Source organism: Dermacentor albipictus, chromosome 8 (genome assembly GCF_038994185.2).
Source record: "Dermacentor albipictus isolate Rhodes 1998 colony chromosome 8, USDA_Dalb.pri_finalv2, whole genome shotgun sequence".
Classification (NCBI taxonomy): Eukaryota; Metazoa; Arthropoda; class Arachnida; order Ixodida; family Ixodidae; genus Dermacentor; species Dermacentor albipictus.
In genome coordinates this window covers 519,126-546,580 of record NC_091828.1, presented here as the reverse complement: position 1 = coordinate 546,580, position 27,455 = coordinate 519,126, and the positions used below count along the sequence as shown (strand labels likewise).

The 27,455-nt window shown below is 45.2% G+C and overlaps 1 protein-coding gene and 1 long non-coding RNA gene across 2 annotated transcripts; both read left to right on the top strand.

The window, feature by feature from the left end:
- Positions 1 to 752: 752 nt before the first annotated feature.
- LOC139048707 (uncharacterized) lies at positions 753 to 2,108 on the top strand. The gene has a single exon (XM_070523203.1). The coding sequence runs from the start codon at positions 753 to 755 to the stop codon at positions 2,106 to 2,108; it is 1,356 nt and encodes a 451-aa protein (XP_070379304.1).
- Positions 2,109 to 21,872: 19,764 nt separating this feature from the next.
- Positions 21,873 to 25,803, top strand: LOC139048547 (uncharacterized). The gene is made up of 3 exons (XR_011507763.1): positions 21,873 to 21,974; positions 24,211 to 24,317; positions 25,686 to 25,803. It is a non-coding gene; the product is annotated as an uncharacterized lncRNA (long non-coding RNA).
- The last annotated feature ends 1,652 nt before the right edge of the window (positions 25,804 to 27,455 follow it).

The window sequence follows — 27,455 nt, the reverse complement described above, 5'->3', positions numbered from 1 at the left end:
CCCTGCGCTACTTTCCTACGAGGGCAATTTTGGAGCACGTTGAGGTGCTTTGCTCGGCCGAGTTTACCCTCAGTGAGTTGCGCATTGTCTTGAACACGCGTAAACGACGCTCAGCGCCTGGTGCCGATGGACTAACTCATCAGGTCCTCAGGAACGTCGATGCAGCGCAGCTCCCTTCCCTACTCGAGGCCTTCAATGGCGTCTGGCGCAGTGGCATTATTCCTGCTGACTGGAAAGAGGCGATCGTCGTCCCTATTCTCAAGCGCGGCAAAGCTGCCACGAGCGTCAGCTCCTATCGCCCAGTGTCGCTTACTTCGGTAGCCGGCAAAACTCTGGAGGCCATGGCTTTGCGCCGCCTTGAGTGGATTGCCTCCGCCCTCGACGCTTTCGCCCCTGAACAGAGTGGTTTCCGGCGACTGCGCTCAGCAGCTGACTCGCTCGCGGACGTCGTGGCTACGCTCGAGCACGCAGCAAGTCGCCAAGAAGCCGGATATCTCGTGCTGCTCGATGTGCAACGCGCATTTGATGGTCTCCCTCACACCACCATCATTCAAGCCCTCCGTTAGCTACGTGTCACCGGCCGCCTCTTTGACTATATCGCGGCCTTCCTCAGTGACCGCACGCTCAGAGTGCGAGTTGGCGCCACGCTCAGTGCCCCTCCCAGCGTGACCTCCGGGGTTCCCCAGGGCAGCGTGATCAGCCCATTTCTTATTAACTTGGCTCTGGCAAGACTACCTGACTACATCCCCAAGATGACAGCCCACGAAGTCCGCGTGGCGATCTACGCCGATGACATTGCACTGTTCGCGTGCGGGCCCACGGACCTCGGCTTCCAAGTGCGAGAATCCCTGCAGTCGGCGATCAACGCCGTCGATGAATATCTCGCCAGCATAGGGCTCCAGCTCTCGGCGTCAAAAACTGAGGTGTTGTCAGTACACCCCCGTGCTCGTGCGCGCTTCGAAATGCCTTGTCTCACGCTGCGCGGAAGCCCCCTCCCGTGGCAGAGAAAAGTGCGCTATCTCGGACTTGACATCGACTGCCGGGTCAACTTTAACGCCGCCGTCTCCCAGCTCTGCAAGAATTCTAAGAAGGTGGCTGGCGCCGCACGCTCCCTGCTCGCCCGTGGTCGTGGTTGTACACCGCAACTTGCGCTTCGAGTTTACAAATCTGTCGCAACAACGCAAGCACTCTATGCGCTTCCCCTCACGAACGCCAGAGCCATCAACTGGAACGCCATCGACATGGAGCACCGCACCGTAATTCGCCAACTTTACGGGCTTCCTCGCAACTCGCAAGTAGGAGCAACTCTCGCCGAAGCGGGAGACTGGCCGCCCTCACTTCGCGCACGGAAGCAAGCGATGAACCACATCGAGCGCCTTCAACGTTCGCCACAGGGACAACGCCTCGTTTGTCGCCTCCACATGCTGGAGGGCTCGGGCATGGGCCAGCGTGCCACCGAGTTCAGCGCACTCGTCGCGTCGACGCCGCAACTCCTACCTCTGCCGGTATCGCCGCACGCCTTCGCGCAACTCGATGTAAACACCACGGTGCCAGACGTCAAGTCCAAGCGTCAAACAGCTGTTTGTGCTATGCAGCAGGAAACGGCCGCACTGCTACACGAGCGCCTAGGGGGCCGGCTGCTCGTTTACACCGACGGCTCCGTGGCGAGTGATGGTTCTGGTGCTGCAGCGTGCACGGCGCAGGATATTTGCGCTACACGGCAGTGCCGCCTTCGTGTTGTGTGGTCGTCGACAGTGGCTGAGCTTGCTGCGATCGACCTAGCAGCTGATCTCTTGCTTCAACAGCGCAGTGTTTTTTCTGCCGCGATCCTTTCGGACTCGCGCGCGGCACTGTGTATGCTGGCGAAGGATTACCTTGGGCCTCCGTTGGTGCAGCGCATCGGCTCAAAGCTCCGCCACCTCGTCAGCCAGGGCTGCGATTTGGCGTTGCAATGGGTTCCAGCGCACATCGGCCTGGAAGGGAACGAAGCCGCGGACGCTCTCGCAAAGCAGGCTCACTCTCTGCGCTTCCCCCTCGCTACCTCGGTCAGCGGCTTCGACGTGGCCAAAGCAACCATTCTGCGAACGCTCCGTGCACGCCCACACTAGCGACAAAAACGCGCGCGACACGCCGCACGCCGCAAGCGCCCGCGCGGCAGACGCGTGCGGGCAAGTCCACAGTCGCGTTTTGCGGCACGCGGCAGCGGCCCGTGGAGTCCCGCGTTGTCTCGTTCCATTCGATACTTCTCGCGACAACGCGCTCTCCGTTCTGCCCATTTCGTCTTCCATCGGAAGTGTGTGTTTTTTTGCGCCACTGCCGGCCACGCTCAGGCATGTCGGATACGGACGAGGAGCTACTGGTGACTGTGAACACTATAATACTTGTTTGTTCTTTACTTGTGCGACGCCGACGTGCCAGACAGCGGACAAGAAAGTTTTGAGTGCGGTACAGGGACACTGAGGGCCAGGCGCACACTCTGCTTCCCCACCTTCACCTGTCATGCCAAACTGCTGTCCATAATGTGCCAGCGGTTGGCGCGCAGCTCCTTGTCCGACGCTCGATTTATCATAGAGGTATGCATATCCGCGAACGGTTTCCAAAAACGCCTCCATTGCGAGGCGAATTCTTCGTCGACGCCTCAGTGGCGGTGTGGTAAGGCTTAACAAAAACAGCCCCCTGGACTGGAAATGGCCTCTGAGATTTTACGGCGCGCGTGTCACTGTTCAGTCTCAGAGCCCATAGATTATGATTCTTTGCTTATGCGACAGGTGGCGCCACAACAGCGCGGCTCGTAAAGCGGCTCGCTTCTGATTGGTGGACGTTTCGCGTCTGCCGCGAAAAATGGGTCTCGCACCCATTCGCGCGTTTGCCGCGCGTTGCTGCCGCTTTTCGTGAATCTTGCCGCGCGCGACAGCGACGCTCGCCGCGCGCGTTTTTGTCGCTAGTGTGGACGTACCATTAGCGCGTCGCCGCCGGTGCGTCACTTCGACTCCTCCCCCGCGTGGGCTTCTCCCGGGCGGACCACTCTTTCCTGCTTCGCCTGCGCGTCGGCTGCTACAGGACGGCTGCTAGAACGCACAGGCTGCAGGGAATTGGCGACCCCGCGTGCAGCAACTGCGCCGATTTGGAGACGCTCGACCACTTGCTACTTCGCTGCCCTGCCTTCGATGTGGAGCGCACGGCCTTGTGTGCAGTCTATCGGCGACTGGGACTGACTTACGATACGGCGACCGCACTGCTATTCCCTGCAGCCCACTCGTCCATCGTGAAGCACGCTCTTTCGGCACTGCTAGACTACTGCAGTGCGACGCACTTGAGAGCGCGGCTCTGAGCCCCGCACTCACATTTTTTCGCCCTTGCCACGTTAGTCCTGTCTTTCTCCCCTTCATCTTTTTCTTCCCATTCCCCCTTCCCCGCGCAGTGCTTTTGAGGTGTCTTCCTGTGAGAGACAGTTACGGCGCTGCACTCATCTCTTCCGTTTCCTTTCCAAAAATCACTTCACACACACACACACACACACACAAGCTTAAACGGCCGCATCAGGTCAGTCATTTTGAACAATACTCGTTCTCCTGCACCGTGTGCCTGACTTCCAGTTCGCGCTCCTGTCTTTTTGCCGTCTCCTCAATGGTCTCAAGGCATTCCGACAGCTCGTCATCCTCAGCCTCTAACTCAAGAATAGCCCTCAGCAGTTCTGGTTTCCTGAGTTTGAGACATCCAGACCCAACTCTCTTGCAAGCTCCAGCAATTTCGGTTTGAGCAACGTTCAAATCCATGGCTGCTCTGAATGCTGCTTTCTCTACTGCCTACTATTGTCTTGCCGCAGACTAACCCGGCAGCAACGACAACCACAATTACCAGCTCTGTTTCTGACACTAAAAAAAGCCTGGCAAAACTCAGAAGAAGAAAGTCCCGCACTCACCAAACCTCGCAGCCGAGAATTCAGCGCAGTCGTTCCGCTGCAGGCAACCAGTCATCACACAGGGCTCGTTGCACTGCTCCCGGATGGTCGTTGTGCTGCTCAGCATACAGTCAACCGCATATCTTCGCTTCTGGCCTCCGTTGTCGCGATCTCACCGCTGCCAAACAGTTGTTGGAATCGGACCGCTGGCGCCCGTTGTTGCAAATGGGTTGCAAGCCCCAAGGGTAGCGTTGGCCTGGCGGCCTGGGGCACAACTGGAAGCATCCGAAGGTCCTGGCAAAGCATGAGTCGACTGCTAACAGAACAACTTGTTTATTCTAGCATCGCAAAAGAGCGGCCGGTCAGGTCGACCGAAGTGGAGAGACGGGAGAGCACGTTACTCAACAGAAGAAATCGGAGCCCCTCTCTTGGCGTCCGGGGGCAGCTGCTTTTATACTCTCGGAGTCGAGGGCAAGAAGGAAGGTCACGGGATGAGGTCACGTGACGGCGGGGCACGGACAAGCTGAGAGACATGTTCAGACGAGTGTAGTGACTCATCCGCCGGGCCGGCGCCGGTCAGACCTCCTCGCTTCACACTTGGGGAGCTCCTCTCCCCGGCTGCCGCGCTTTGACAAGCGTGGGCACCAACATGCACACACACACACACGCACACACGAATACACGTGGCGTCGAAACATGCCTGGACGCGCTTGGCAGAGAGGCGTCGCGGCAGCGCTGAACGGGCCAAAATGTCCGCCGCTTTGAATGAAGCCCCGGCGTCCGTTGCATCCGCGCCGGCTATTAGCGGCGAGAATTAGGAGTGGCGCCCTCTCGCGTGTGACGTCACGGCGAGGACGCCGCTCGCACCGTCTCGCTCGGCGGCCGCGCGCGCTCGTTCCCTTCGTGTATGCATGGGGTGTGGGTGGCTCGAGCCGCACTTATCGAAGGATATGTCGACTTCTTTCTGCTGCCATGCCTTAACCACAGTTCCTTCTCCTAAAGCACGCGAGTCAATAAAATTTGGGGCTTGGATATCGCAAGCTATGTAGCGTTGAACAGGGCTACTGCTGTTACAACGCATATATGCGCCGTGTCTGTCCATAAATTTTGCGTAAAAAGAATGTCTGCAAATTCATTATGCGAAGTTGTGTACGATGCTTGACTAAACACTTAACATTCCCTTAGAATTTAGCTATGAGAGACATTGCATGTTACATGAAAGAAAAATCTTGGTAATTGGTGTCAGCATGTTATCCGTGTTAGAAAGACATTGCCCAGCGAAGCTGTGATCATGATTCTTATTACTCTGGTGAGTTGTTCTAGCCAAATATGGCCATTTATTAATGCGTAAAAGAAAGAGTTAGGCGCCCATTTTTTATGAAAAAGTTTACTGCTAGTTTCACCCCTCTCTGCAACAGGCCTCCAACAAACGAATCGCTCATGGCTGCTAACACGACGGCGCATCATGTAGAGTATTTACATAGTTAATTCACAAATACCATAGTAGCAATCACCTGAGAGAAAAGTTTCGTTGTTAATATCGAGGTACAATCAATTGCAAGCAATGAAATGTTTCATAGCGGCCCTCAGTAGCCTTTAGCGACAATATGGCACACCCATCACGCAATGGTAGCACGTAACGGTAGCGACCGACTGTCTGTATGGCGAGGCACGCTTCGTTCGTGAAACCCATCAGTTCACTACGATTTCGAATTGAAACCATAAAGCATTCCTTTAAAGCTCCAATTGGAATGGCTAAAATATTCTTGAGCTACTACAGAGCAGCTTAGATTGCCTAGAAAATTCAAGCACTTTCTGTCTCACCATGTCTCGATCCAGCGTTGTTTAATTATGCAAACGGAGAACTATTCGCTTCGTCGGTACATAAAAGAGAACCTCGCCCAACTGTAGGCAAAATAAAGTTTGCTCTAATCCAATCGCAAACATTCATAAAGAAAACACCACAAGGTGTTTATATATATATTCACTTGATTTTTGACCCTCCACAGGGGAATTATATCTTCAATATGTCCCATATTACTAGTGATTGACGCTTCGACTTCTTTCTGGCTGCAGCATGCGGTCCAACAGGCATATTTCACTAAAAAATTTTGGCCGAGCAGCCTGTGTCAGTTCGCCAAGCAAATTCGTCATGTATATTCCTCAAGCAACAAGCACCAGTAAATTTCTCAAGTGAGTTGAACGTGTAGCACAGAAAAGGGAATATATATTGGTACATTCCATTTTGTATTCTATAAATAGACGTAAGCCTTCAATAGCTTTACTTCAAATTACCGCCGCTTAAAATAAACACGTGAAGAACCGCCTAATTGTAAGAAGCAGTCAAAAAAGCTAGTTGTGCTTGTAGAACTTAACTGCAGTATTAGTTAAGTCGTCGTGTTACTGCCGAGCGTTTCTGTGAAGAAACGCAAAAATTCAATTTTACACCATAAACTACTCGTCGTGAGCAAACCAGTTTTAGCGGATTGTAACTGTTGTAGAAGTCATATTTAGCCAGCGTCTTTGGCATACTTCTTGCGCCGCGGCAGGCATGGTATCATAACTGTATTCTTATTTTCTATATTTTTGCGGTTGTCGATTGAAAAACCCGCGATGGGCTGGTCTGCGCTCCTTCGGCTGGCACTGTAGCGTTGCCTTCGAGAGCTGCATTATCGTCTAAGAAATTAGCTCTTTGAATAAATTTTCGCAAATGAGGACGTCGTAAAAATATATTTGAGACGACCACCATAAGTATACAAGCAGAGAGAACGAGGGCGAACAAACGAAAACACCACAGAAAGCGCCCGGACAACGCCCGAACTGTAGCAGACGACAGGCGCGAGTCCGTGCCCTGACGTCACGCGAGCGGCGCTCGCAGCGCCGCTCGCGTTCGTTCTCGGGGCTAATACCACGCGTCGTAGGCGAAACGTAACACGGCCCAATTTGCGAAGTTCATTATGAACTTCTTTTAACATGGGTTCGGCAACGGCAACGCAATGAGACATCGAAATTGTTTAGTATTGCTGCGGAGCGAGCGCGCGCGCTCCGCGCGCGTTACCACGCGCAGCGCGGCGTGCGGCGTGGTTTCGCGAAAGATGTAAACAAGAGAGGAGGGTGGCCCTAAAGGTGGAGCATCGCCATGAGCAACGCCAAATTCCGGCTTCACTTTGGCTTCACAAAGAGTGACGTCAGGGCCTCTCCTTATAGCGTCCTCGATCACCTGGCCCCGGGGTTGCACCGAAACCAGAATGGTGCGCCTTGCACCGCCGTGGTGGCGCACTGCGGAGGGTCAACATCGAGGACAAAACTGCACCCATTGCAGGGTGCTTGCATGCAGCGCTACTTTGCCTCTGGCGCGCAAGACGTGCGCACATTTTGTTGTTTACAGGTGCTGAGCATCTGCGGCAAGCGCTCGAACCTTGTCAAACTGCGTGCTCCGACATACCTGGTTGCAAGCAAACACCAATGGGTCTTATAATTAATCCTGACGACCCGTTCCTGACGACCCTTTCAACGAACCTGTCCACTTTCGACCGCTCTTCACCACATTGTTTTTGGACCAGGTCGATAAGCATGCCGTCTTCGCTGTCAGACGAACTTGAAAAAAGCTCATCGATTGCGGCAATTAGCAGCGCTTCCTTTCTCATTGCCGACATCTCCACTGGCTAACTCCGTCAACTCCGTTGCAACCGCAGCTATCGGGCCAGAGCATCCACGGTTCTGCAGTCGGCAGCGCGCGCGCGCGTCCCGCAGTGCTTGCGGGGATTGCACCCCGGCGCACCGCCGATTTTCTCGGTGCGAGACGGGGCAATGGAAAACTCATCATCATCATCATCATCATCATCATCATCAGCCTGGTTACGCCCACTGCAGGGCAAAGGCCTCTCCCATATTTCTCCAACAACCCCGGTCATGTACTAATTGTGGCCACGCCGTCCCTGCAAACTTCTTAATCTCATCCGCCCACCTAACTCTCTGCCGCCCCCTGCTACGCTTCCCTTCCCTTGGGATCCAGTCCGTAACCCTTAATGACCATCGGTTATCCTCCCTCCTCATTACATGTCCTGCCCATGCCCATTTCTTTTTCTTGATTTCAACTAAGATGTCATTAACTCGCGTTTGTTCCCTGACCCAATCTGCTCTTTTCTTATCCCTTAACGTTACACCTATCATTATTCTTTCCATAGCTCGTTGCGTCGTCCTCAATTTGAGTAGAACCCTTTTCGTAAGCCTCCAGGTTTCTGCCCAGTAGGTGAGTACTGGTAAGACACAGCTATTATATACTTTTCTCTTGAGGGATAATGGCAACCTGCTGTTCATGATCTGAGAATGCCTGCCAAACGCACCCCAGCCCCTTCTTATTCTCCTAATTATTTCCGTCTCATGATCCGGATCCGCAGTCACTACCTGCCCTAAGTAGATGTATTCCCTTACGACTTTTAGTGCCTCGCTGCCTATTGTAAATTACTGTTCTCTTCCGAGACTGTTAAACATTACTTTAGTTTTCTGTAGATTAATTTTTAGACCCCCTCTTCTGCTTTGCCTCTCCAGGTCAGTGATCATGCATTGCAGTTGGTCCCCTGAGTTACTAAGCAAGGCAATATCATCAGCGAATCGCAAGTTACTAAGGTATTCTCCATTAACTTTTATCCCCATTTCTTCCCAGTCCAGGTCTCTGAATACCTCCTGTAAACACGCTGTGAATAGCACTGGAGAGATCGTATCTCCCTGCCTGACGCCTTTCTTTATTGGGATTTTGTTGCTTGCTTTATGGAGGACTACGGTGGCTGTGGAGCCGCAATAGATATCTTTCAGTATTTTTACATACGGCTCGTCTACACCCTGATTCCGCAATGCCTCCATGACTGCTGAGGTTTCGACAGAATCAAATGCTTTCTCGTAATCAATGAAAACTATATATAAGGGTTGGTTATATTCCGCACATTTCTCTATCACCTGATTGATAGTGTGAATATGATCTATTGTTGAGTAGCCTTTACGGAATCCTGCCTGGTCCTTTGCTTGACAGAAGTCTAAGGTGTTCCTGATTCTATTTGCGATTACCTTAGTAAATAGTTTGTAGGCAACGGACAGTAAGCTGATCGGTCTATAAGTTTTCAAGTCTTTGGCGTCTCCTTTCTTATGAATTAGGATTATGTTAGCGTTTTTCCAAGATTCCGGTACGCTCGAGGTCATGAGGCATTGCGTATACAGAGTGGCCAGTTTCTCTAGAACAATCTGTCCATCATCCTTCAACAAATCTGCTGTTACCTGATCCTCCCCAGCTGCCCTCCCCCCTTGCATATCTCCCAAGGCTTTCTTTACTTTTTCCGGCGTTACCTTTGGGATTTCAAATTCCTCTAGACTATTTTCCCTTCCGTTATCGTTGTGGGTGCCACTGGTACTGTATAAATCCCTATAGAACTCCTCAGCCACTTGAACTATCTCATCCATATTAGTAATGATATTGCCGGCTTTGTCTTTTAACGCATACATCTGATTCTTGCCGATTCCTAGTTTCTTCTTCACTGTTTTTAGGCTTCCTCCGTTCCTGAGAGCGTGTTCAATTCTATCCATACTATACTTCCTTATGTTTATTTTATTTTTATTTATTTATTTATTGATACTGCAATCCCCACCGGGATTTTAGCAGGGTGGGTTACAATACATGAGAGAAAATACAACATAATGGCAAACGAAACATATGTACATGCCTAGGTCACAGTCAAGAAAGAATAAAAGAAAAATTAAGCAAAACATTTATCAAATGTGGAAATGAAATAGACGAACACTCAACGTATAAATCATATAGACAGTCACTATAATATAACCAATTTTGTTTCAGCCATCAAGAAGGGATGCGAAAGCTGACAAAGAGTCTGCTTGAACGATACAGCTGCTGAGATTATTCCAGTCTCTGACTGTTCATGGAAAAAATGAATACTTCAAAGAGTCATTATGAGAACGAAAAGGTGTTATTGTTAGTTCATGTCTTTTGCGTGTCGAATAAGCGGAAGAAAATGTAATCCATTCGCTAACGTCGACTTTATAGTACCCCTTAACTAATTGATATAAAAATTTTAGTCGCGATGAGCGGTTTCTATCGGATAACGGGATTAGGTTAGCGCGAGCTTGTAGTTCAGTGATTGAGCTACGTCGAAAGTTGTTATAAATGAACTGTACGGCTTTTTTTTTTGGAGATTCTCTAGTTTTAGAACATTACCTTTTGTATAGGGGTCCCATATTATAGCAGCATAGTCTAAGACTGGGAGGACAATGGATGTGTATGCTAATCTTCTTACAGCAGGGGTAGCCAAAGTTAATGTTCTTCTTAAAAAGAATAACTTTCTATAAGCATTCGCTGTAACGTAGTGAATATGTTTGTTCCACCTAAGATTGTTTGAAATCCATAGCCCAAGATATTTGTATTCAGACACTTCAGACAAAAGCACATTGTTAAAATTATACGGAAACGATAAGGGCCTCTTCTTACGAGTGATCCGCATGAAGACGGTCTTGTCGAAGTTTATACACATCTGCCATCGCTTAACCAAGAAGCAACACGCTGAAAATCATTGTTTAACAATGCCTGAGCAGATTGATTATTAACATCCGTATATAGAACACAATCGTCCGCGTATAATTTTATTTTGACAGAGATGCCTTCTACCATGTCGTTTACATACATAAGAAAAAGGAGTGGCCCTAGGACCGAGCCCTGCGGGACACCCGATTTTACTGGTAACTGGTTAGATTGATGTCCTTTGAACGCAACAAACTGATGGCGATTGTTCAAATACGCTGATATCCAATTAACAAGTTGAGAGTTTTTAAGCAGACTATTTAATTTAAATAACAATTTACTGTGTGATACTTTGTCGAAAGCTTTGGAGAAGTCCATAAATTGCATCAATTTGTTTTACGTTATTTACAGATACGGCAAAATCATGGATAGTAGCAACTAGCTGTGTACAAGTCGAGTACTCTTTCCGAAATCCGTGCTGGCATTTTGTTAAGATGTTATGTGTATCTAAAAAATCCACGATATGTTTATGTATTATGTGCTCTACTAATTTGCAAGTGTTAGAGGTTAAAGATACGGGACGGTAATTCTTTATAGACTGTTTGGCACCTTGTTTATGAAGTGGTGTTACTCGGGCTGTTCTCCAGTCATTCGGGAGTTGACCTTCTTCCAAGGAACGTAAAAACACAATGTACAAATATTTCGAAACCAATTCGGCATACCTTTTTAGGAAAGTGTTGGGTATATCGTCTGGGCCTGAACTTTTCTTTTCCTCAAGTTTTAAAAGCATGTGGAATAAACCCTGTTCGCTTATTGATACATCAGAAATAGGGGGCAAACAATTCTCAAACATAGGTAAGACACCATCATCACTAGTAAAAACTGAGTGGAAATGCTCATTAAATAAGTTAGCAATCTTTTCTTCATCATTCAAGTGAATGCCATCAACTTCAAAAACATCGCATTGGTAATGTTTCGGTGACACCTCCCGCCAAAATCTATTTGGAGACGCTGTGATGAATTTAGGCAATGATTCTTCATAGTAACGTTGTTTCTCAGTACATAATTGGATCCGAAGTTTAGATGAAAGAGAAAGAAATTTCTGCCGTTGATCTGGTGAAGCACTGCTTGATTTTTTCATTTTATCTTTTAACCTCTTGAGCTGCCTTTTCAATCTCAGCGTCTCCCGAGAAATCCAGGGATTCTTTTTTCTTTTCTTAACAATAGTTGGTACATATTTTTCAATGCATTTATTAACAATACTCTTGAAGCGTTCCCATAGTTCCCGCACATCTACAATATTCTCTGAAAATGAATCTAAGTGAAACGAAAGCGTATCTATAATCGAAACATCATCAGCGCGGGTGAAATTGCGGAATCGGACAGCGCTAAAGCTGTCTTTCCAATTCGTATTATTTATGGTTAGTAACACAGCCTCGTGATCCGATATACCGGGAAATACATCGCACTTAGTGTGACTACTTATGGTCCCACTTACAAAAAAGAGGTCCAGGATTGTTTCAGAATTACCCTGTATTCTAGTACGGGTATCCACTAACTGTAATAAATTAAAAGAAAAGACAATGTCCAGCATGGCCTCCCCTAAGTTGTCGTTATCACTTTTGACCGACATCGTTTCCCAATCAATGCTTGGCAAGTTAAAATGGAGTTAAGTGACGTTAAGTTAAGGTTAAAATGGCAAGTTAAACGTAGAGAATAATGGGGTCAGCGGGTTTCACATGCTTGCTCATGTATAGCTTCAAAGAATCCAAAACTTCAACACCAGAATTAGGAGGTCGCTACAGAGCAGCTATGACATATCGAATATTTTCATGGTAGGCCTTGCAAAATATGCATTCAACATCTGATAAATCAGGCATCTTTAAGAGCTTAATGTTATCCTTGAAAAGGATGGCTACACCTCCGCCCCGGCTACCTCTGTCTTTTCTGAATGCGCTATACCCAAGTGGAATGAACTCGCTATCATATATTTCTTCATTTAACCATGTCTCCCTCAATACAACGATATCTGGGTTATACGACAAAAGAATTCCCTCTAACTCTGTACGCTTGTTTATAATGCTCCTACAATTTACGTTAAGTATTCCTAAAGAGCCACGCCTGCGCTTAGTCTGTCAATTTTGAGAACTTGATTTCTTCAGCTTATAACAGCATTTTTTTCAGCATCCCAACCAAACAAAGTCCCGTTGATGCTCAACTTATCGTAATGCAGCTTTACTTTCATGTTTTTCTGCCTTTCTTCCTTAGAACTCTCCCATAAAAGCCTGCGTGTGTCACGTACTCGCTTAGAAAAGTCTTCAGATAGTGACAGTTCACTGCCCTTCAGTTTAGGCGATGCTCTAAGCAGGGCATTCTTCTCTCGGTAGTCAAGAAATTTTAGAATCACTGGACCGGTTTTATTTTCGTCTTTTTTTCCGAGTCTGTGACACCTTTCTATGCCTGTTACGTTAATGCCTAGTTTTTTACTAAAGACTTCATCTTTCACATTTCATTCTAAGTCTTCTGAAGTTTCAACTCTAGGTTCATGTAAGCCATAAATTATTAAGTTATTTCTCCTGCTTCTGTTTTCTAGATCATCAACATGTTCCCTAATGTTAGCGAGTTCTTCCTCGAGGTTCGTTATTGTTGTTTTGATGCTTTCTACGTTAGAGTTCAGTGCACCTAAACCACCCAATCGTCGCTCGATGTCATCAGTTCTTTCTGTTTATTTTGATAGGTTCCTTTGCATTTCATTCTGTGTTGCTTGCATATCATGTATAGTAGAAAGAATTTTACTTTGCCCATTTAACAGTTCTAGCAAGATATCTTTTTCTGTTGGACCTGGATTTTCTTCTACGTCTCCGCAAACCAGAAGATCTCTGGTTTGCGAGCTGTCTCAGCTGTCTCAGCTGTCTTATGCTTGTTGATTAACTTCGAAAGTTCTGCCAGTTCTATTCTAGCTGTAGGGTTAGAGGCTTTCATACATATCGTTTCTTGATCAGATCTTTCGTCTCCTGCGATAGTTTGCTGGTATCCTGCCTAATGGAGTTACCACCGACTTCCATTGCACACTCCTTAATGATGCCCACAAGATTGTCGTTCATTGTTTCAACACTAAGGTCCTCTTCCTGAGTTAAAGCTGAATACCTGTTCTGTAGCTTGATCTGGAATTCTTCTATTTTCCCTCTTACCGCGCACTCATTAATCGGCTTCTTATGTACTAGTTTCTTCCGTTCCCTCCTCAGGTCTAGGCTAATTCGAGTTCTTGCCATCCTGTAGTCACTGCAGCGCACTTTTCCGAGCACGTCCACATCTTGTATGATGCCAGGGTTAGCGCAGAGTATGAAGTCTATTTCATTTCTAGTCTCGCCGTTCGGGCTCCTCCACGTCCCCTTTCGGCTATCCCGCTTGCGGAAGAAGGTATTCATTATCCTCATATTCTTCTGTTCCGCAAACTCTACTAATAACTCTCCCCTGCTATTCCTAGCGCCTATGCCACATTCCCCCACTGCCTTGTCTCCAGCCTGCTTCTTGCCTACCTTGGCATTAAAGTCGCCTATTAGTATAGTGTATTTAGTTTTCACTCTACCCATCGCCGATTCCACGTCTTCATAGAAGCTTTCGACTTCCTGGTCATCTTGACTGGATGTAGGGGCGTAGACTTGTACAATCTTCATTTTGTACCTCTTATTAAGTTTCACAACAAGACTTGCCACCCTCTCGTTAATGCTATAGAATTCCTGTATGTTACCAGCTATATTCTTATTAATCAGGAATCCGACTCCTAGTTCTCTTCTCTCCGCTAAGCCCCTGTAGCACAGGACGTGCCCGCTTTTTAGCATTGTATATGCTTCTTTTGGCCTCCTAACTTCACTGAGCCCTATTATATCCCATTTAGTGCCCTCTAATTCCTCCAATAGGACTGCTAGACTCGCCTCACTAGATAACGTTCTAGCGTTAAACGTTGCCAGGTTCATATTCCATTGGCGGCCTGTCCGAAAACTAAAACCCCTAAACTTCGTAAAGTAGTGACACTCTCCTCCTCCGCCTTCCCTCCTCCTCGTTTCTCTTCTCTTTCACGCTCCCTCATCGACCGTGGCGCCGCCTACAGTGCTCGAGCGTAGCAACGCCACCAACATGCGCTCCTCGCCACTCCGTAGACGCTTCTCGAGCAAAAATGGCACTGATGCACGGGGCGAGGGCCCACGTGATGCTATTAGGCCAATAGCGACGCGGTGTCGGCCTCCGCCAGAGCGCGCGAGGAGGAGGCGGCATTCTTCAAAGCGTGGCACTACTTTACGAAGTTTAAGGGGTTTTATGGAAAACCGCTCCAACAGGGTGCGCTTCCGTTGATCGAGGATGGTTGGTGCACACTGGTGCGGTTGATCGAGGATGAAAGTGCGCACCAAGGCGCCCCGGTGCGGGTGATCGAGGACGCTATTAGTTTCCTTCATAGAGTTTCTCACTATAATACCTAGAGGGTAATCTGGCGCCACCGTCTATGGGAGTTTCTTAAGGGGGCACCGTGCCATCATGGGAGTGTCTGCGAGGCTCGTGTTGGCTGGTGTTGTGAGAGGCTTCGTCTAAAACGTGGATATGGCTACGCAAATAACGCGTTCTCAAAGTAAAATCTTCATAAAATGTTTCCATTCACGCATATTACATCTTTACTCACCCACGATGCATGACCAAGCGAAGAAAAGCAAGAACAAACAACCAACTGCTTCAAAGCGAGCGCGAACCTTGTCGTCTGTCCTCTAACTTTAGTGGCCTGCTGATACTTTTTACGTAACATGTAGTCGTACACACAATAACAAGTTCTCATAGTTAAACAAAACACGTTTTCGCTAGTAATAAAGCTAAAACAGCTTTTCACGTGCTGTTTTAGTAGAAAATGAATCATTGTGACAGACGGAATGGTACTTGCCAAGCGCGTCTTCAAGGTGTCCTCTCTCTACGAGAACGATGCCAATCCGAATCCACAAGTATACACGAGCACATCGAAATTGGATTTCACCGCTCTTTTCGCGCACGCGCGAGGAGCAGTGGTTGCGGGAGAGAAATGTGGGGACTTTAGGTGCTCAAAATTTCTCATCGTTTAGATGCTACGGGGAAGAAAACCGTTTGCTCTGTTTGTCCCTAGCCGAGCTTGCGGCACAGAATTGACAGGGTGCGTGGGCACCCTGTCAATTCCGAGGTCCGAGGTGAGTTTGTTGCTATTTTGTTGCGACGGTAGCTTATTAAATTTTATAGTCGCAAGGGGACACGTTTGGAAGTGAGTTGTCTTCTCGGATGACTTTAGTGGCAAAGCGTCGTGCCGATGCATTGTTAATTAGTGTCGTTGATCAAGGTCATCATACCGCACACTTCAGGGGAATCGCGGGATTGGAAACAGTTTATGAATTAACTGCCGTGCCGATGCATTAGTTCTTAATGTAACTGAGCATACAACACACTTGGAGATTCGTGGGAATGGAAATTTTGTACTCTGTATGTGTAAGTACTAAAACTTGCGTCGCCATGCAATCTGAGCCGTAGATCGTTGTGAGAGCTGTACAGCCACATTGGCAAAACACTACGCACTGCGGATGAATACGGAACAAATTTATGCCAAAGAAAAGTGATCGTCATGCGCTGATGATGTCATGCGTGATGCTCTTGTTAATTGACCTTGTCGCTGTATTCTCTTGTTGAATCTCTATGTGCAATTTTTTCTTTGTGTCTGTAATTCTGTATCTTCACACAATGTTTCCCACCTGCTATGATCTTGTGTACAAGATCGCAGTATTCATAAATAAATAATAAATTTCTTAGCAGTAGACCGTTTTGAAAGCGTTTTGAATGCAACGCTCGAGCCATCTTGTCCGTCACTGCGGATAGAAAACGCATACACGTTCAAGCTATTTGAGCTGCATCATTTTGTCGATGTTTAACCCTCTGTACTAAATGAAGGGGATAACGTACGCCTGTGTGGGTGATATGAAAGATTGATAAGAAGCCTGGTAACTTATGTGCAGTCAGTCAAAAAACACTATCTATGCAGGTGTCCACGCTCCTGTAAAAAAAAATGCAATTCAGTGATGACCCTCTGGAGGTGGATCCGCACCTATATAAGCACAGCCGGCTCATCAGTCACAAAGTAGGAGCTGAAGAGAAAGTTTTAATGCTCATTACACGACATTGACAGCGATTAATTTGTGGTCAGCCAGTGACAAACAGATTGCACGAAACAGTGAGACTTCGTTTAATCCGCAATGCTTATGTGGCGAACAGGAGAGCAAAAGGTGAAAACAATGTTTTCATACAAGGCAATTCACCCATGTAGTGGAATTGCATTTATCGTTGGTGTAGTGTTGATGCACATTCTGAAGTCCAACTTTAATGCAACTTAGTTTTCGTTGGTGCAAGTGCTTCTACTGGAAACATCCAAAATATGATTTATCAAATCAGGTTGCTGTCTTGTAGTTTTAGAAATTTCCCTCTGGTGTTAAGTCTTTTCTGAATCTGGAAGAGCTGGCTGATTGCACATTTCATCTCGAGATAGCTCACACACTTCCAGCAGCACAGGTTACCACGCTTTGTTGAGTGCAGATGAGCACTGCAAATTCAATAATTTTGATGAAGCACTGATCTAATGCCGCTTACTCTTGCCGCAACACTTTTTGAACTTGTACTGTACTTGTTTCTTCCACCTTCCATTTGCAGCACCAGGGCTAAGGCACAACAGCAATAGCATTTCTAGCAGAAAATGCTTGCTCCTTGGCATCTGATCTCCCCATTCATTTGCTACTTTCTTCAAATTTTTCTTTTTATGTGATGCTCTTGCCTTCACACACTGTCAGACTTCTCCTTTATGCGTTTCCTTAATACTCCTTCTATCCGCTTCTTGCTCGACATACCGTGCATTCCTTCAGTCTTGTCCTTTTGTCTCTCTCCTCCAGAACCTGCAACTTTCGACAACCACTCCCCAGCATTATTTTGCTTCATTTTGTGATAGTGCCTGGCTATCTGTTGCTGAAGCCACACATTCAATTTGCAATGGTTTATTAGACCACATACATAAATTAGTAGCCGTATAAAATCTTGACCCTCCAGCACTCCCACAAAATTCATGCAGAAGTGGAAACACAGATTACACTTCATTCCTCACCACAGCTTACTATGTCTACATCGAAAGCTTGATATTACCTACGTGTGTGCACTGTCTTTGTGTCTTCCTTTGTAGCTGTAGGTCACTGCATGAGCAGAAAAAGATTTTGTTGCTTAAATGTTCATGTGCTTAAGTAGGCAATGTAGTGTACTTGATTTTCACAATGCTTAACTCATTTGGTGGTATGCCTGCACTATAACATGCACGAACTGAACAGCATATCCAAACAAGAAAATTGCTAGCCTATCACAGTTAGGTAGAGTCATTTGAATGAAAGTTGGGACAGTTTTTGTATGGGATGGCTGATGGCATTCAGGCTCATCATGTCAACCTCAAGGTGGGAGCAAAAGCGCAGTACATGTATAAAAGATGAGCAGTTTTATTGCGTTGTGGTGCTTTACATGCACCTCACTTCAATCACAACGATGTCTTTGTGTGTCACCTGTGTCGATATGAAGCCACTGCAGCTGGTGAGCAATGTGCTTGCAGATGGCACTGGCTACATTTCTTTGGAAAGGCATCCTCATGTAGCACAATGTAGTGAAGACGAAGGCTTTTAAATTATATGTACTTTATTTTTTATTTACCTCTCACCTACTGTTGCCAACACAAATGATGTCTCCTGGTAAGCCGAATGCCTGTGAACATTGCAAGGCACAGTGTCAGGCAACCGTTTATAATCTTCCGCATAATACTGTAGAAGGCGGCCTTCTGGTTTGTATACATGAAAGCACCAGGAAAGCAAGCTAGATAGACATAGATAGAATACTAGCTGACTTGACAGCTCTGTACAGCCTGTACTGCCTACAGAAAGCAAGTCACACTGGTCATGGGACCTATAGCAGCGGCACGCAACTAGAGGTTTGTATTGCCTCTAGTACATATACATAGCCTTTCTTTGAAAAATATGTTTGGTCACTTTTCATTAACTTTACCTAGTCAGGACATGCATTATCACTTAAACTGCTTGGTCTTCAAATAAAACGAGCATTTTCTGCATAGTAACTTTTAATTACATGAAGTATGTGGTGGTGTTGACCTGTCGAAGTGTACAGAATACATAAAATCTTGAAGCACTTAAGCAGAATTTATAAACAATGGAAAATTTAGGTGGACTGACAAACCGGACTGTACAACACAGATAATATAGGGCACTTGCAAGACAGTTTTTTGATGGCCTAGTTCCTAGAAGGTATTTAGAATGAAAACAGTGTCAACTGATTGGAAAAGTAAAGGGGCAGACACAGTGCCCACTTATGACTGAAGGTTCTTTTGTGTGCGTGCGTGCAGTAATATATACGAGGTGGGTTCAAAAAGAAACCGAACTTTTGAAATAGCGTGCCAATCAGCAGAGGGAGCGTGCTGCGGCTACCGAGCGCATGTAGCGGCAGGTTTAGACAACAAACTGCCATTTGCCGCGTTTCGATCTGACCATAAGTTGGTGAGCTACAGCCGCTGAAATGAGCACATGAACAAGCTGCTCTTCGGATTGGTGCCAAAGTGACAATAAAGGAATTAGAAGAACAGTGTGTGTGTGTGAAGTTCTGCTACAAACTTGGGAAAACTTTCACAGAGACATTTCAGTTGCTTAGCCAAGCATACGGGGAGGACTATATGAGTCGCACGCAGTGCTATGATTGCTTCAAGCGTTTTGAAGAGGGAAGAATGTTGGTCGGTGACGATCCCAAGCCTGGACAACCTTCCTTATCCACAGATGATGACCACATCAAGCGAGTTCGAACTGTGATTCGTGGAAATCGTTGTTTGACTGTTTGAGAAGTCGCTGGTGAAGTGGGTATCAGCGTAGGATCATGTCATGAAATTTTGAGTGACAAACTTGGGGTGCATTGTGTCAATGCAAAATTTGTGCCACGTTTGTTGTCTGGTGCACAGAAGCAGACCCGTGTTGAAATCAGCCAGGAAATGCTTGCCGCTGCCAATGACGGTGAAAACTTTCTTAAGAACATCTTAACAGGCGATGAGACATGGGTTTATGCCTACAATGTTGAAACGAACGTGCAGTCATCGCAGTGGGTGGCCAGAGGTTCTCCTCGTCCAAAGAAAGCACGCATGAGTCGGTCAAAAATGAAGGTGATGTTGGTTGTGTCTTTTTACTGCAAAGGCATTGCCCATCAGGAATTTGTGCCACATGGTTAGATGGTAAACAAAGAAGTGTGCCAGGGAACCCTAGCATGTCTGACAGATTCTGTGTGCAGTAAGAGGCCTGAATTGTGGCAAAATCAGGCTTGAATGTTGCATCATGACAATGCCCTGGCTCACATGTCGCTCCTTGTCTGCAGCTACTTAGCAAAACACCGCACTCCTTTTGTGCCCCACCCACCATATTCTCCGGACCTAGACCCTTTCTAAATCGTAGAGGAGATCCAGGACAATGCGAGAAGAGACCTGCATGCCATTCCAGAAATTGCATTCCAGGAGGCTTTCCAAAAATGGAAGATGGGAAGAGTGCATTGCCAGCAGAGGGGACTACTTTGAAAGGGACAGCACTTAAGATGTTGTACCATAAGCAGCAAAAGTTCGGTTTATTTTTCAATACACCTCATATGCAATGTCCCATTAATTTCCACTATTCTCATTCTAAATGGGCAAATGCACCTCCATTTATTTACCATAAGACATATCAAGAGATCAACCCCACCAATGCTAGTTCTTTCTAGGTAGCTGAAGCAAAATAGCATTTCGTTCAGTCAGTATTGATGCAAGTTTTCAAACACTCCTATCATGAAATAGCTCAGTTGTCCATCTTGAGCAAGGCAGTTATTACCTGGTATAATGTCAGAATTGGTTTATCATTTACTGTTAGACCTGCTGATGATAATGTATGCAGAATGCTGCTCAGACCAATTTGAAAGTGTGAAAAAGAAAATAATTATTACAATGTTCCAGCCATCATTCCCTAAGGCGTCCACCCTGTCCCATCGTAAGCAATCACTTCACATCCCAGCATGCATATCTTGCGCATTTCTTTATTTCACTTTTTCTCTATTATGTAGGACTGGCCATATTAGCACTAGAAATCAATAACAATGACATCAGCATTGCCGCTGAGGAAAGACTGAAGTTAAAGAAAACAGAACAAAATCATACGAGGAAAGTAAGGAACACACACAAGCACCTATTCACAACTGGAAGTTTATTGGTGAAAAAACAGGTACAACACAAATTGATGAGGAAAAAAATGTTCATGGAAAAACTGTACATGTGTGATGTACGGCGATGTTTAATACGGTGATGTTTAATACCTAATAATTACACAATTGATGCCGAATGCCTAAACTTTGTATCATCATTCATCATTAGTACAGAAGGAGGTCCCAGAGTTACAAAAACTGTCAGTGAGACCTATTAGTAGTTTAACAATCTAGTAATTAATACATTCTGGCAACATAGCAGTGGTACACATCAGAATACTGAAATGAACAAGTAATCATGAATGCTTAATGAAACAAGTAATCAAATACAAGGAAGGTGCTTACAAATACAAGCAAATGAAATAGATGCTGCGTATGAATAAATAAAAATGTAGTAATTGGCACATTATGAAAACATAGGGATGACGCATATCAAAGAACACAAGGTTAATGTACGAGATAATTAGAAACAAAAATATGCTTACAATATGCAAAGCACAAGTGAAATATATACTGTGTGATAAAAACTTAAAATTTCTAACTATAAGGAAGGAAAAAATAAAGACAATGCGATATAGAGAATGAAAGCGATACATTAGGCAAATACACAAGCACTGAAAACGGTAAAATAAATTTGTATATATGTTCATAGTAATGAGTCTGTAGCCAGTAGTGTCGATAGTAAATATTTCTTCATATTTCTCTTGAATGTTAATGTTGTGCGGCAGGCTTTAATATGGGGTGGCTTAATTTAGTGTTTAATTGCCATAAAAGAGCAGTAAACATTGGCAATTAGTGTTTATTTGAGGAAGGAAAGAATTGTTAGAGGAATATCTCGTATTGTTAGTGTTGGTAAGAGCAGATATATTAAATGCTGAACCCTTGATGATCACCAATAGGTACGCTACTGACGGTGCACTTGCACAAAACTCAAAATAATTTCAGAGCCCTGAAAACGAAGCTTTTTTCCCTACTCGTCAGGTGTTTCACAATCTGCACTGATGGTGCTCTTCTCGAGTATGGCTGGAGTACATATTTGTGCTGTGCGAATGTTTAAAATGTCAAATGTATATGAAATAGTTGTTGACCATTTCACTTGTATTCAATTGGAGAACATGCAATTAGAAGTTATCAAATCTTCCTTTCAGTCAATAATTACACATACTGGAATCTTTAGGGAGAAAGTCGGGTGCCTGTGGTGACCATTCTCAAAGGGGACTGCAGTTCCTGAGCGGAAATATACAGCAGGTACTTTTTTGCTTTGCTTAGTAATTTATAGTCGTGCAGTAAGGATGCCTCACCTTTAGGCAGCCAACGGATTTGTTTTCTCAATTGAGGCTGTAATAATTATCATTTGGATAATGTGAACATGTTCCTGATGTCATCTTGGTGCGGCAGATACTATCACCTTTCAGTTACTCTCATTTACAACCTTATCAGTTGACCAGAAGCCTGGTTGTGACTGGCATTACATGTGTCAAACAATCTAAAAAACATCTCTTCTAAAGCTTTCCGTGGTTTCTTTTCCACCTCTCGAGTTTCAAAACCCGCCATAATGCCTTTGGCATTGTGTGCTGCTAATCCCAAGGGCGCGGAATCAAATTCCGACTGCAGCAGCTGCATTTCCACTGGGAAGAAATGCAAGAACACCTGTTTACCATGCATGGAGCGCACATTGAAGTATTCCCGGTGGTCAAAATTAATCCGAAGTCCCCGAATATGATGTGTCTCATAATCATGTCGTGGTTTTTGCACATAAAACCCCAGACTCGCCTCTTGTGTTCCCTGTAAGTAGCATGTGTTACATGCATTTAAGGCCATAATGCTCCACTCAAGGCCCATATGTAGTAGGGGTTTTCATATTCTGATATTTCTGGATAGAATTAAATATGGATATTTCACGGAACTGACCTATTGAATATTGAATAACAAATATGTTCACATTTCAGAGAAACGTGGAATATTTTTGGAAAAGAAAGAAACTTTACATTGCAAAGGTGGACCTTTAACATTGTTGGTACAACATATTTTTACTGCTTAGCGCAGAAACCATAGACAAGACAGACGAGAGAAGAGACACACACAAGTGGTACTTTCAACAATTTATTGGAAGTTGGATCATTATGCACGCAAGCATTTGCTAGCAGTCTTGATAAACATGGCCAGATTGATGTTATATTTCTGTATTGCAGACAGAAAAGCCTTCGAGCTTGTTTGACACTCTAAACTAATTGAGAAGCTCGAAATCACCAATCTTCTGCTATACTTAATTGGCTGAATCTCTGCATGCTTAGCTAAGCACAAACAATTCGTCAGCATAAGCAATTTCCCTTTCCATGAAGTGCCAGTTACTTCCAGTCTTCCTCAAAGCAGCATGCTTGGCCTCTTGTCATTTTTAATATATATTAATGATATAGAAGTAGTCAGTCACCCCTTTTAAATAAAGTTGTTTGCTGATGATATAAATGTCTTGCGTTCCTGGTTCATTGGCCTTAAGACGAAATTGCCCTCGCTGTACAGAACTATAACCTGGTTGAGCTTCAAAAGTTCCTTTCATGAGAATGCAAAGAAGCTCTCCAGTAGGACGGGTGCAGTTGTCTAATGTGGCTATCACTAATATTACCCACAGTCAAGATTCTAAGCACATATGTTTTTTTGATTAAAAGGACAACGTAAAAGCAAGATGTGTGTTTTTACACCATAGATCAGCAGCACGTAAGCTCCACCTTAAATGTGATTATTCACCTACATCTGCCTGCATTTGGAAAGTTACTGCAAACCCTAAAATTAAATTAAATTGTGGGGTCTTACGTGCCAAAACCACTTTCTGATTATGAAGCATGCCGATGTGGAGGACTTTGGAAATTTCGACCACCTGGGGTTCTTTAACGTGCACCTAAATCTAAGTACACGGGTGTTTTCGCATTTCGCCCCCATCGAAATGCGGGTGCCATGGCCGGGATTCGATCCCGCTACCTCGTGCTCAGCAGCTTAACACCATAGCCACTGAGCAACCACGGCGGGTAGTGCCTTCTGTGCTGTTGGCACCCAATTTCAAAGTGTTCGCTTGTTTTTAGGCCCTTGCCCAACTGGTTTGTTGAAATAGATGTTAAAAGGAATGACAGCTACAATTGCCTGGACACTTATCAATGAGATTCCACTGTAATTTCAGTGGTGTTCACATCAACAACAGATTTGGTGAAGTAAGGGACAGGCAGATTGTTAAAGAGAACTGTGAAATCCATCAAACGGATATGTTGAGCTAACAATGTGGACTCATTGTATAAGGCGAGCATGCTGTAGAGAATTGCTAAGCTTGATGTGCAGACCTCATTTCTCAGGCAAATAAACTGTGCAATGTCTTGTTTTATTATTGATGACTGCTCTGCCAGTCTGCCTGAGTTGTCATTTTTTTTATTTATCATAAAGCAGGCACTTTCATGTTTTTGTAGTTGTGTGACACAGAGTCATTTGTTTCTTACAGCTGTCGTCTTCTCGGAAGCAGGCAATCATGCTTCGAGACCTGCAGAGCACGAACTGCAGCATGTACGCCCAAATAAACAGCTATTGCCGATTTAAAATAGAACCAATGTAAGGCAAGGTCCTTTTTTTGCTGTACTGTGCTTGCAAATTGCAAAGACACAATGATAAGACACAATGTAGAAAGAAACATTTTCTTTTATTTTGCAGACATTCGAGTGGCATCAAAAAAGAAATAAAAAATATTGAGCAGCCCCAAGTCAGTCACTACACCAAGCAGCTCCACTGCAATTCACATGACCTAGGAATCCCAGCCATACAACCGAATGATTATTCACATAAGTGACGACCAAGATCATTCTTCACTTGAATGCCACGGAGCGCTGTTCAGTAACAGCAGTCAGTTTGTGTCCCTGCAAGCAGGAATATTAATTCGTGTTTTGGTTAATGGTGACATAACGAAATTTATAGTTTTTTGGTGCATCAGATGTTTGAATCAGAAATAACTTCTCCAAAGATGTATACACCTTGTCAGCGGTACATGCAGGATGATTTGCGGTGGCCAGAGACTTTTGAGTGGGACTTCGGTATCGATGGAAGTATAATGCGTGTGCGTGCTTCAGTACAAGGGAGATTGGAAGCAGCATCAAGGCAACCTATAGGCAGTGTGTGAAAAATCTTGAACGCTATGCTATTTGAAAATGCTCTTCTGCTCTCTGCACTTGATAGAATACTTTCCAGGTTTAATTTCAATCAGAAAAGAAATTTAGTATTTTCTGATGCTACCTTGACATGCAAACAAGTTTTTGTCATGTAGGAGGAGGAGGGGGGGGGAAGGGTTAGGTTAAACTACAACACAATTGATCTACGTTTTTCAGCGTTCTCTTTCATGTGTGGTACACTTTCTTTAATTTGGCTTGCTGACCTGGCAGTCGCATAGTCTTGGGCCAGGGATGACTGGATGGGAGAAGACAACGAGGTGCACTGTTCATTGTTTAATATGCGCTTGTGTACTATAATATGTAAAAATAAAAAAAATGAGTGATGCTTTTATGCTTTAAGCATTTCGCAGAGCAGAGATGAGAGAAGATGGTGTTGCTTGCTCGTGATGTTGCTGGGATACCCTAGTACCTAGCTCATAACTCTTGGGTGCAGTGAAGATCACCAGGTAGAAGCCACATCAATTTGTAAGAGTTATGAATCTTCAGCATGAAAGTAAATTTCTGCTTTTTTTATTGGATACGTTCCCCTTTTGGAAAGTTCTGTGAACAAAATGAAAATTTGCAAAAGGAACAAATAAGAATTCGGAACAAGCATGCTATCAACACAACTAACGCAGAAGCAGAATTTAGTCACACTACATACCAATAAGGACAGTGTAGGTGTGAGAACGTTGCTGATACTTTACTTTTCCACCTATGACAAAGGAAGAAGTATACTCCAGTAATTCAGATGAGAACACAATTCTTGTTACCCCAGGTGTGGCGAGCTGGGAGACAGCAAGAGCCGCAGGAGTCCTGGACTAAGGGCGCCTCCCACACAAGCAGAAAGACACCTGCTTTTCCTTTCTTTTTTTTAATAAATGTTTTTCCTTCTCCTCCTCCTCCTTACAATGTTCTTTAATACAATGGTTTACCTGACTTGGAGGCAGTTTTATCTCGGCAGCTCCTATCTGAATACATGGGAAAAGAGAAATAGTTTTTCTCTGAAACCAGCAACGGAATTCAATGAGGTTGGTTACATGTAAAAAAAAAAGAAACTGAAATGTAGCGACTGTTTTAGGGGGCAATTTTTTGTGTCAGGAAATTTTGAAAATTGTGAAATTAAAAAGACTTCCGTATGGAGTTTACAACTTGATACAAAAGCTATGAAATTGTAAACTTCGTGTTTACATTTTTAAGCTTACTGACGCAGCAATTTTTCCTAAATATTCAAGGTCCTAAATCAATTATGCAGCCTATAATGACTAAAATTTAACCTTTTCTCTCAAATGCAACAAATTTCATTGAAATTATTCCAGTAGTTGTCTCAAAAGCATTTCTGCATTTTACATGTATTTCAATGAAGAGATTAGAGTTGGCACATAACTAAAGCATCCTCCTCAAGGTAAGCACATCCTTTCTGGCCGTAAGGCCAGTTATCAGTCGACACTCTACACTATAAACGAGAATTGCCTTTTTTTACACTTTTCCAACAATTCCAACTTAGTAGCATGCTTAAATAAATGCAGCTAGGAAGAAGGAAATTTGACAATTTTTTTGTTTATGTGCAGAATTAATGTATTTGTATGTCACTGAATTTTGGCCTTCATGATCATTCATATCCCTGAATTTTCTTTCAATGTTGAATCGAACATTTTGTACAATACCTGAAGCAGCCATCAGGCCACCAAGCAACGTAAGGGCAAATAAGAAGTTCATGTGGAAGCACGTAAAATGTCTGTTCAATTCACCTGCACAACTGTGAACCAGTTAACGGAGGTTCACGAGAAGTTCAGAAATTGTGCAGCTTGTTTCTGCGGTGCAGGCACAGCGCAACACTCCAGATGAATGCCAAGGGGCAGATCCGGTGCAGGCGTTATGTTATGCCCGATTAATGTGCACAGAGTGCGTACATTTGAAAGATTGTGAACTACAAGTATTATCAGCTTGTGGGCCTAACTACAAACCACACTTGTAGACACATCAGACGTGCGTAAGCGGGCTTTTAATGGCGCTTGCGCCCATGTGCTGGATTGTCTGCTGCACTGCTGCGTCGCACCTGTACGCCTGCACCAAGTCGGCACCGACAGCGGAGTAGGTGCAGCAAAATCATGAACCAGCCCTGCACCTTTTGAATCTAATGGAATGGTTCAGCGGGCGCCATTGCTGCACCACTGGAACGAATGGCAGGGTGCAAAACCTTGTGAACTGGTTCAGGCGGTGCAGGCGAATCGAACTCACCTAAAGTAAAGCACATTCAGGGGCGCTATGACATAAAATGATTTCAAACTGTTTTGATTCTAATCTCCTGACATCAAATTTACGTAACCACCGGCGCAAGCATCGGGCGGTGACCTGCAGCGTGGTCTGAACAACCCAATCAAACACTCTTCGTTTATAGGAGGTCACCGCAGTCAGGTAGGCGTCTCGCAGTCAGGATAGCAGCAGTGATGCATCTTCTGCTGTCCTATGCAAACGGCTTGCTGGGATTAGTAAGTCATTGGCAAATCTCACGGCCAAAGTGGATGATCTGACATCTTTGAAGGAA

Excerpts from the sequence above, each read along its gene's own strand:
- LOC139048707 (XM_070523203.1), top strand. The coding sequence starts at position 753 with ATGACAGCCCACGAAGTCCGCGTGGCGATCTACGCCGATGACATTGCA.